We start from the raw sequence: 11,275 nt of genomic DNA on the forward strand, positions 1-11,275 counted from the left end.
GCAGCTGGTGTGGTTCGGCCACCGTAATGTCCGCTCGTGTTCGCCACCACTTTCTGACTGCGGCATCATCCACAGCAAAACCGATCGATCGAAAATGGGCAACGGCTCTACTGGGCACACGCCCGCTATGTTCTTCAATCCACAAAATAACTTCTTGCTTTCGCCACATCGGAATGGTGTTGCGCCGTTCCGCCATACCTTTCAGTGGTGACCGGGTGCCACAAGTCGATGACATTGAAATTTCTGTGGTGGCAATCGTCCATACTATTCGTCCTTGATTTTGTCAGGTCATATAAAGTCATTATAGCGGGGAAGTGGGGATTGTATTTTTGAGGACTCTATTCGGGACTCTAAACGGGAAAATCCGCTAGTCTTTCGGAAGCGAAATTTCGGCGTCAAATAGTACTATTTTTTGCTTTAATATGATTGCTTCGTATTCCGCACGTCTTGGACGTTACACTGCTCCCCAGAAAAGTGTCACTGCCGTGTCACGCAAACCTCGCGCTATAAGTGTTACATATAGTCTTAATTAAAATTGATGAGCCGAAAAATTGGTACAATTATTTCCTAATATATCGCTACTGATTTCAAGCAAAAGGAAGTACTGTTTTCTTGTAAGACATCAATCCGACTCCTGGGTGGCGCTTGGCCATCCCATTCTCTTTGCATCATAAAACGCGCGCATTGAGTGCCAAAGCTTCACTTTGTTGCATCTCGTATTTGTCCGTGTTTTGACAGTTGAATCTGAGCAAAGCTATAACTTTTGTGAAGTTGTGACGTAATATTTTGTCGCGTCTGTCCCGGAACATCAAGAGCACGCTTAACAAATGTCTATAATTGGTCCCGAGAGGACACCACAGACGACAGCTCGAGGCTTGGCAGCGATTATGGCTGATTGTGAGAATGTGCTGATGAGACCTATTTTATAGTGTCTGGAACGACATTTGTGGGAGATTCACAGGCTCTCAAGGAGCTCAATATAGAACTGTCAAGTTTTTTATCCAAGAAATTGATATTGCAATGAGTTTGACCTTGGCTCATAGTGAGCAGATCGCGTCGCTCAAGTGGTCTGCAAGCTAGGAATTATTGTTAGAAATTGGGAACTGATCGGCATGCCTCCTTTAACTACTGTGCGCATTGATCAAAATAGTCTTTAACATTTCCAACCCTTGGCACCATATGTTGGTCCTCAGTGAGGGCATATAATTACCCAGCCGCAAGCTGTACTCCCGACGGATGATCACATAGAAAGTGCCTTTAAAGCAAGTTTTGCGCGTTCATCATGCTTCCTACCGGATACAAGACTCACATATAGGTATTCAAGGAGCTCACCGCGGCGCCGAGGGCGACTTTAAGTGTATACAATCCATAACTCACGATGTGCTTTTGTATAGAGTAACCCGTCAAAAGTTGCTGCGATTCTTGTGCTTGCGGATGGACACACTCAGCTTGTTCAGCCTGTACCAGCTTGGCCTACCTCATTGTGAGTTCCGCGCGTATGAGAACAGTCACGGCGTTTGCAATCCGTTCAATGGTGATGCAAAGCGTAAAGAGAACATTAATCTTATGAAGATCGCCGACCTAGTTGCGAGCGATTTGACCTCAGGAGAGAGCAGGTGTTGAGTCAGGCCTAGACGTATGACAATACATCGGCGATCTCACCAGGCCTGGCTCTCAAGGCGTCGGTTGCAGGATGAGTATCTTCTCGAACGAAAGATCTAAATAAATACGCAAATATCCGGTTGCAATATAAGCTTCAAGCTTAGTATTTATTGGATGCCAATACCTTTAGGATCCAATTAATCAATCAGCCAATCACGCGGCATCGGCACCCAAAGTGCTTGTGTATATCAAAGCGAGCTTCGAAGATCGAGTCCATTAATCATGAACAGTTTTGATTGGGGTAAAAGCAGCCTTTCACTTGAGAGATCACTATATATAATATAATTAATAGAGGGCCATTTCATCGGCAACTACTATAGTTTCTCGAAAGGCTATTGATTCAGGTGCTCGGCGAGCTCATCCATTGCACTTTACTTAGCGCGAACTTTTAGAATCAAAGCGCGAGGTGTGCGGATAACCGCGTTACACCAGTCGTTCAGCAGGATACTTGTTAGAGACTCGGAAGTGAAGAAATGTTGATAAATTAATAAGATGAGGCATGATAGTGTTCTGTTGGCTGAACGAGCTAATTGCTCAACATATGCGCTTACATTATTGCAGTGTCGATTTAAAAAATATATCAATTATTTGTCTTCTCTTCTATACCATAATGAGCGAGTAGTCCCCATGTTGACACAAATCACACGGTATTTGTGATAATTTCTGCGAAGACGTCTCGGTGAACAAAAGTCAATTATTTGAAGGTAACTTCAGCTCAGGCACTGAGTCTGGAAAGCTCAGTCTCCAGAAATCATCCGGTGTTTGATATGGTTCAAATCTCGCTCGATGACGTGAGCATTTCTTCTTGTGAGTCATAGAATCCGTCGAGTCAAGCCCCCCCAGTGCATCGTAATACTTTTTGCACTCAATGCAATCATGTGCCGGCAAATTTCTTCTCTCGTCTCGGTTCCGTACTACTTCAACAAAAGCAAAGTTTTTAGTATTATGTAGTGACTGCTTGGTACCTACGTTTTCTTTGTCAGCATTTGAAGTTGTTGACTTCGAACTCTGCTCCCACTTGTGTTTCTTGAGCATCTTTTCTTTTTCTTCAGCCCATGTAGCAGCCAATTGACTTTTTGCTCTCTTTGACGGGAATTTAAACGAAGAAGTCTTCTCGTTCTTCTCTTGAACCTGTTTTTTCACTTGAGTTTCAGCTTCGTTTTCCTTCACTGGACCTAGATCTGACGAGTTGGTAGTCTTTTTCTGTATCCAAGACGGAGACGTAGAGGAGCTAAGCTTCTTACAGCTGCTTGTATTATTTATTCCGAGTTTGCCGTCGCCATTTTTTCTTTCGAGATGCGCATCGGCTCGTTGAGCTGCCTGAAATGTGCTAAGCGCGTGCTGATATTTATCCAATAACTTTTGCTGTTCCTGCAAAGTTCTCTGTAAGAGCTTAAAGCGCTTAGCAAGCGCAGTTGATTTTTGCTCCTGCCTTCGAATCGTAGCGAGAAGCGCCTCCTTTTCGTCAGGCCACGCCATAATATTTAAAATGTCGCACACTAAGTTTGTCTCCTTACATAATTTATTACAGAATGCGACTTATTGAAAAATTTGAAGTTCAGTTGAGCATCTGATTTCTTGTGCCATTAGCACATCGTTTCGTATGTCTTGTCGTAAATGATAGGAATATGATCACCATAGAAGCTCAACTTACAACTGTTTTTTCTTCCTGTGTCAATCACAGCTAGTTATTACAAGCTCATTATAAATTGCAGTATAATAAGGATTTGCGAAATCGCAATTCTTACCACGTAATGAAGAACTTATCGAGTACTTACTGCAATGACAGAAGACATATTTGTATTTGTTGTGTACCATCTATCGCAAGTTTAGCATCCTAGCGAAACGCTGACTGTTAGCTTTGCTGAGAATGCGCTGTATTCTCGAGCTAATATAGAGACCGAAACTTATCGGCAATTTGAGTGATCAATATAAAAAAACCGAGAAATCAGCTCAAGGTTCTGCAGCTAGATCATCCATTAGGAGCACTGAGGTGGTGCGTGTTAGCAGTGTATCATTGTAGCTGATTCACTAATGGTGCAATCTTTTTATTCTGGATATAATATGCTCACTGACTCATCGATACCGCAAGTATAGCTCCAAGTCTTTAAAAAGTCGATATTCTTATCATTTCTTGTGTTTTATGGCAAACACTGCAAATCTCAAGAGTAACCGATCAGGTTCTGTGTATGGTAAGGTAACCTGGTATGATTCCAATTATTTCGACCTGAAGGTGATTTTTTATCATATCATCCGTATGTTTTAAACATCTGCTGAAAATTTTGACCAAACTTGTCTATTCCTATCCACGTTTTCAGTCAAGCCCTTGTTTTAGCTTACTTAAAGCGATATATTACAATACTAGACTCGACGATCCCACATACAGTCTATTGGTTTCTACGTCCAAACAATCACTCACCCCCCCTTTTTAGCATCCTCAGAGGCCAGATCTGAAGCACGACAGAACAATTAGCGACCAGTCTGTCTATTTCAGCGCTCACTCCGAAGAAAAGCCTCATGCGGTTTGACGGTCTGCGCACCCGTAGTGCTAGCGCCCTGCCTACGCCCAAACCCGCGGTGTCCGATGTGCGTCCGCAACGAGGCCACAGTGCTTTACCACCCGCTACAACCTCGATTCCACATAGTATGACGCGTACTATTCTGCGTCACGCGGTTCCACAAGCGGCCTCGCCCAAAGTAGCAGCATCCAAGACATACTCGGAATCTGCGCTACCACCAGTCGATAAGCTTTTTCCACGTTCTGATCTAGAGCCACGTATGAAAAAACACTTGGTGCGTGTAGCTAATGAAACATCTAATGCATTGATCCGAGACACACTTGGTCAAGGTTCGTATAGCAGTAAACAGTGGCGACCTGCACAGCGATCACGAAGCTCTGCCGGTAGTATTAACGTATTACATGGTCAAAATCGAGGTGCAAGAGATGTTAAAGATGCTACGTGCGTACGAGCTGTAAGTGATGACGTGCATGCGAGTATCGAAGAGTTTGCGCTATTGTTCAAGCTAGACTCAAGTCGTGAAGCAGCTGACCATTTGTTGCTCTTTAACGCGGACTTAATGCAACATGCAACTTTATATACACTCGTAGCACCCTCTGGTGAGCAGCCACGACGGTATGTGGGCGTTAAGTGGGCGCTTGTTGCGTCGCCATCGCGATTTTTTCGAAATCGTGATTTTTGCTATCTTGAGTGTCAAAAAGAATTTACAGATGCCAAAGGACGACGTGGTTGGGTACGATCGTTGCATTCATTAAAGCTACCATGCTGTCCATCACTTGAGAAAGAACATGGCGTTGTACGTGCGAGTATCTACCGGTCGGGACTTACGGCTGTCGAAACGGATGAACCGGGTGTACTTAGTGTCACGTATACAGTTGAGCTTGATTTAAAAGGGCGGATGGCGTTGGAATTATTACAGCCTGGATTTGTCGCTCAGCGTGTGGCAGCACTAGCCACGGTGGACAAGCTCTTGCAGCAACAACGTTTAAGTAGTAGTCCATTGCTAGGAGATTTGGATATTCCAGCGAAAAAACGCATGCGTGGCAGCTGCAACTTATGCTTTCGAGAATTTGTAACGACAGGAGGAATTCGAGATACATTTGCAGCGATTACGAATATGTCGACAAAATCTAAGCGCTATGTTTGTCGCAAGTGTGGTGAAGGTGTGTGTAAACGATGTAGTGATGACTGGTGGCTTGATGTGCCAGTGGTTGGACGTACAAAAGTTCGTATATGTACCGTATGTTCCGCCGAAGCTAAACACTCACATATCTCAGCACATACGATACGTGCTGGTACATGTCCAGTGCAAGGACATGACAGAGAACCGACAACGGAGGTAGAAGGTGTGACTCATCCAAATTTATTGGACTTACCTCTGCGAGCCAGAGGACGTTCATTGTCGTTGCTGGATCGATCAAGTGATGTAGCAGCTTATTATGCACAACAAGAGGAAATTAAACGAGACTTAGAGATCCGTGCGACAGAACTAAATCGACGTGTAAAAATTTGGGACGAGATGCAAATGTACAATCGAGACACAGGTCTACTTTCCGACAAACAGCAAAATGAAATTTTACAAGAACAACATGTTCGTGAGAAACGACGCGTGTATGAGGCAAAGCACCCTTTAAGAGTGCCTTCCTCGAGAATGGTGGAACAGGAAGAAGAAAAAGAGGAGCCGGAAGCCGAGTTAGGACCGCAACATGGCCGGTATCGAAGTGTCTCTACGAGTGAGAAACCAGAGTTATCAAGTCTTGAACGGTACCCTTCGTTCATGTCGTCCGAATTGAGTGTAAGTAATGCCAGCGATCATGAAGAAGACGATTTTATTCGGCTCACCGCTGATACTGGCATGCGACTGTCTTCAGAATTCTGCGACAGTAATATATCTAACTATAAGGAACATGATAATTCGGGTGAGATCCGTACTACTACGGATGTAACACGCTGGTGGCAACATCAACAAGCCACCAGCGAATCAAGCGCACAGTCAAATGTCCATCCACAAAATGCTACCACTCCCGTGGTGAACTTTGCAGCTCTTAGCATCAATGATCGCGGGGCGCAAATCAATATCCAAAAACCACTACAAAAACGGCGTGCACCGGCGGCTCCTTTAACAACACAGGAACAGGACTTGGCTGATTTATACCACTGGAAGCAAGAGATTTTAATCGAAAATCGACAAAAGCACTTTGATATCGTCAAGCACCGACAACAAATGCAGGAGTTTGAAGAACAGGCGCGCTATCACGAAGAACAGGCTCGTCGTCAGCAGCAGCTTGATTTTGAGGAGATGGCTCAGTATCAAGAGGAGCAGCTTCGTCGTCGAGGTGAATCGCTCGATGCGCCTGTGTGCTCACCTGAGATTCCGCAACGTGTATGGCATCAACCAATTCAGCAGCGTCATCATGAATTGGATTGTTTGCAATCTTGCCATCATCAATTACGTGATGATGAGCGACCAAGCAGTAGCCAATTTGTCACTGGTTCTAGTTCCTCTGACGTCGCGAAGGAAAAACATCTACAGAATCAGCGGCAGCAACATCTCGCGGTCGCTTCTGAGCGCAACGAGGAGTCTTGTCCTCGTTTGAACAGTGCGCCTGATGAGACTTCTGGGGATGACGTTGAGCATATGGAAACGTCTCAGGGTGAGTGGGTTCCGATTGACGAAGCGCTCGCTAGAAGAGCGACTTCTGACTTTGCTTCGATTGTGAGCTCGCCTTTACATGGTTAAAGCACTCGTCACCATAACACTGCTCGATAAATGCTCAGCTGTATGCGTAACGCCACAAAAGCGATTTAGACGATGAGAATTTATATGGTACTGCTTTATTCGACGGCAAATGAGCAGTAATACGACATCAACAAGCATTGTAAAGCGTTTTCTTCAAGTGACATGCATGGTAATGTAGTCCTAAGTTTCTGGAGTTGGTACTCTGTAATATTATGGTTTAAGGAAATATTTTGATGTAATATTTCATTGACTTCATTTTTCGGGGTATGATCTAAGGTTACAAAATAGACTGATCTACATGACAAAAAACCTTTATATTGTCGACCAGCACAATTTCTACAATATAATTCAGCGGGCGTACCGAAGGTGACAAATGCTGTCAGCAATTTCGTTTCGCTAAGCTCACCACACTCCATTTAGAAAAAAAAATGTGTTGAAAAATCAATTATAGAGGGAAATTGGGAAGCATATTAAAAAAATGGTGAACTACATAGTTGCAACGCACAATTTTTTTAGCCTTTGACTTTGTCAATCGTTAACAAAGACAAGGAAATAGAAATGCACAAAGAACGAGCTATAAATAAATCATAAAATACAAGTGACATGCCATATACGATTCAAGGAGAAGATCAATTGCAACAGAAGCAAAAAACTGAGCAAAATCAAACATAATAGTCATGAGATTAAGGGGAAAATGCTGAGGATCAAAAGTGAAGTATATATCTGCAAATTTGAACTTTTGTCTTGAAAATGAATATTTTTGGAAAGTGAGTTATACTCAACAGGTTATTCAGGTCTTCATGGTAAGATAGAAAAGTTGGAATACTGTACTAGACTTGGCAGTGTTGACTCTGAAAAATTTATTCCCATAATTGAGTTTTGAAAACAAATCAGAGCCTAGAATTCTTATGCTGTGATTTGTTTTCGTTTTGCAAAGTTCGCATGAAATCTTTTCTTCTTCAGACCAAATTTCGGAGATACACAAACACCGAATTGAGCGCAAATATGTTATTAGAATCTCAAAATTTGAGACAGAAGATCGAATGAAACTGCTACTTATTGTGGCTTTTCTAATTGCTAGACAATAGTCGTTCTTGTAGAAGGAATATGCCTGTAAATCACGACTTACCTGCTGGAATCCCATCCCGAGCACCATCTCGGGCTTCTAAAGCACGAATGTTGCCGGGATCGAATGTCGGGCGTTTCATAGCTCGCGAAGAGGAGCTTCATCAGGCAAGAACATATGCTTCCATCAATGAAACGAATGCTAATAGAGCATCTTGGGAGGAAAAACAAAACCGTTTATCGGGAAGCGGTGCTTGCATTCGACAGAGCAAGCGGTCTGTATTAAGCTTGATGGATAACGAGTCACGACGTTTTTAATGTGGCATGTATTTAGACTTGATGAGGAAAAAGAACTTCTGGGCAAGGAGGTTTTAGCAATTCGACAGGCTCGACTACAAAATTACTACGAGACTTGCTACCATGAGTACGCTGTGTGATGAGGATGGATAGAATTAGTATTGATGTTTCATAATTTTCTAGATGGGAGCAGGAACTGCGAGCACGTGGTTTGGCGCTTGTACGTGATCACGATTAAAGTTTTGCTATCGAGCCATGTCAAATTAAGGTATTGAGTTGACAACCTGGATATCTTTTGCTCAACATCGTCACATATTGCCGTCCGATCGGGAAGGTTTGAATGAATGTGGAGGCGCAACTTCTGACGGGTAGGCTAGCAGCAGCTGGTACAGCAGTATAGATACGTGTTTGAACGAGGGACCATTACAGTCGAAATAATTGATCTGAAAGATTTTTTTTTCAGAATTTTGTAAGAAGCTGAGAGCAGAGTACGAACAATGTGATGTCGTTTAACGTCGAGACCTATAAGCCGCATATTACAAGCGATAATAGGACTCCAAATGACAACTCTTCCTCTTTTTGTTCCGCATCTTGAGCTCGCAAACGGATACTTAACACCTTAACTCTATACTGCAATTCGCATTACAGAAATCCTTGATGAATTGGTTAGCATAGTGCTCGTTATACCAGATCCAAGCAGCCTTGCTCTTGGTAATATGATGGAATGCTCAACTCATCCAGATCAGCATTACCATATGTGCCTCCAGTATTTCTCAAACATGTAACTTGAAATTGGGCTTCTACTCAGCTCATAGTACTAAGAATTCAAAAAAATACTTAAATCAACTGATCAAGAATGTGACAACCAATGCTATTTGGTAAATATTTATACCAGGAACGTTTTTCATGCCTTTCGTCAATGAATTTTGCAACCCTTTACGGTCCTGTTGCAACTTTTTGCGCGGAGATAAACGGTGTGATTTTATCGTAAATACATTATCAAACCACAAATTGGGATCTTTTGCTTCTCTTATATAAAGTAGGCTAGTATAGAAATAAAAACTGTGCGACTATATTGAATTCCGAAAATAAACGAAGATTGTATCATATCTGCTTGCGACTTCGAGCCGTCGTGATCACACCATTTAAATCTCTAATGTCATCACTCTGCCAAAGCCATAAAGGGTGAAGTTACCACAGGAGACATAGATACGTAGATCCTGGCTATGAATCCCAGTGGAAGACTTAACACCATGTATCGATTCCAAATTTGTCCTTCGAGTGATATAAACCCTCTATGAAATGATAGACGAAGCCATCACAGCAAAACCACAAGGCTAATATGACCTGAGTATAGAAATTTACTAAGTTAATCTTATGCAGTTCGTAGCTTATTTCCCAGCAATCTCCCTTGATGTTATGGTTGTGTAGTCCCTACACCTTTTTGCGTGGTCATTTTGATCAGACTTATGTGAATTCATTCAAATCATTTCGACTATCAGATTAAACTGGTATTCGATCATATTTCACCTAACTTGTTGTTGCCGACGTGCTTCATGTAACGGGGTTTACGTACCCTGGTATGAAAGGGTGGGTCACACAAGATCGGTAAAATCACTCATTGGTGTGGCTACATCGTAACAAGAAGCCACTACGTGGCGGGACAGTCAGTAGTTATGCATATCCGTTTAGATTTTCTATTTCATTAGAAAACCTATCGATTTGGATATAGGAGGTCTGCCGCAAAGATAACAGATAAATACATTGATCAGAAGAGTACATTTGCCTTGGGTTAAGGTTATGGGTACTCTTGGAGATAGCGGATTGCGATCCGCAAACCTCATACTGGATATAGAATAGAACGTAAGTCCGGTGACCTTAGCTTAGCTTCCTTCAAGAAAGAGCAACGGCACTTCCGCTGCACTTGAAGGCACTTGTAGTCAATCCACGCCCGAGTCGTTAAGACTGATCCTCTGTGAGGATGGTGCGGTTCTCCTATTTGCCCCAGGGCATTCAGGACGGGCTTAAAAGCTGATATCCCTACTTGAACATGAGGGCGTGCAACACCTTGCTTTGCAAGGGCCCGAAGCGATAAGAACGCGGCTTGAGGCGCTTTCGAGCGATGAAAATACTCTGCCAGATCCGTCCTGCTCCAAAACAAACAGCAGCACGTGGCACTGGGTATCTTCAAACTCGAGGGTCGAGCGCGAGAATGGGCAACGACGTGCAATACTTCGGGGAAAGCGGCGCTCCCATCTTAGATGGAGCTGAAGTGTCAGTTGTTGCAAGTGTTCTCACCGCCTAATCAGGCATATTGCGCGCGATAGCGTTTCCTTGCCGCCCGGCAGGGCAAAATTAAATTTGCGGACTTCGTCCATGAGTTGCGTACTCTCTTTGCCGATATGGCAGACGATCTTCTTCCCGAGTTGGTCACAGTGACCGTCTTTATGGAGGGCCTCCGTACTGACTTGGTCGGAATAGAAGTCTTCCGTATGCATCCGCCTTTCTTAAAAAAAGCGGTGAATGTGGCATTGAATGCCGAATTCAACTTTAAGTCGGCACGACTTGGTTGGAATGCACACCATCAGAGCTCGTCGAGCGGGCCTGAGCCAACGGATCTCAGCTATGATAAGAAAGTGGAGGTAGAGCTTCGAGCTGCCGGGCAGCGTTCAAACTCGTTTTATATGTGGAGACACCTGTCACCTTCGGACTGGTTGCATCCTACGTAAGGCGCATCAAGGGTAATGGAACCGAAGTCCCGCTTCTCACCAGTCTGGTTTGTCGCGCGGAAACGACAACACCCAGAAGCCGCGAAGTGGTCTACTTGGGAAATGCTGAGTTCTGTTGAGCCCCAAAGAGGAAGAGGGCAGCAGGTGTAACGGGGTTATACGCACCCTGGTAACAGGGGTGTGTGTCACACGAGATGGGCATGGAGTGACTGCACCCAAATAAGAATACGGTACGTGGCTGGGTAGCCAGTAGTTATGCATGT

General features: G+C 43.7%; 4 protein-coding genes across 4 annotated transcripts; 3 read left to right on the forward strand and 1 right to left on the reverse strand.

The window, feature by feature from the left end:
- Nucleotides 1–827: 827 nt before the first annotated feature.
- PHALS_05153 (uncharacterized protein) lies at nt 828–1,080 on the forward strand (the record flags this gene model as incomplete). Its single annotated transcript, XM_024718828.1, has 2 exons — nt 828–897; nt 962–1,080. The coding sequence occupies 2 exons, from the start codon at nt 828–830 to the stop codon at nt 1,078–1,080; spliced, it is 189 nt and encodes a 62-aa protein (XP_024584188.1).
- A 1,394-nt stretch (nt 1,081–2,474) lies between these two features.
- Nucleotides 2,475–3,141, reverse strand: PHALS_05154 (uncharacterized protein; the record flags this gene model as incomplete). Its single annotated transcript, XM_024718829.1, has 2 exons — nt 2,475–2,576; nt 2,632–3,141. The coding sequence occupies 2 exons, from the start codon at nt 3,139–3,141 to the stop codon at nt 2,475–2,477; spliced, it is 612 nt and encodes a 203-aa protein (XP_024584189.1).
- Nucleotides 3,142–4,308: 1,167 nt separating this feature from the next.
- On the forward strand, nt 4,309–6,921 carry PHALS_05155 (Zinc finger, RING/FYVE/PHD-type; the record flags this gene model as incomplete). The annotated part of the gene is made up of 1 exon (XM_024718830.1): nt 4,309–6,921. One exon carries the CDS (start codon nt 4,309–4,311, stop codon nt 6,919–6,921), a length of 2,613 nt encoding a protein of 870 aa, XP_024584190.1.
- Nucleotides 6,922–8,028: 1,107 nt separating this feature from the next.
- PHALS_05156 (uncharacterized protein) lies at nt 8,029–8,521 on the forward strand (the record flags this gene model as incomplete). Its single annotated transcript, XM_024718831.1, has 3 exons — nt 8,029–8,261; nt 8,321–8,410; nt 8,467–8,521. 3 exons carry the CDS (start codon nt 8,029–8,031, stop codon nt 8,519–8,521), a joined length of 378 nt encoding a protein of 125 aa, XP_024584191.1.
- Between the last annotated feature and the right edge of the window lie 2,754 nt (nt 8,522–11,275).

The sequence above is a fragment of the Plasmopara halstedii genome (genome assembly GCF_900000015.1).
Source record: "Plasmopara halstedii genome assembly, contig: Scaffold_2881, whole genome shotgun sequence".
NCBI lineage: Eukaryota > Oomycota > Peronosporomycetes > Peronosporales > Peronosporaceae > Plasmopara > Plasmopara halstedii.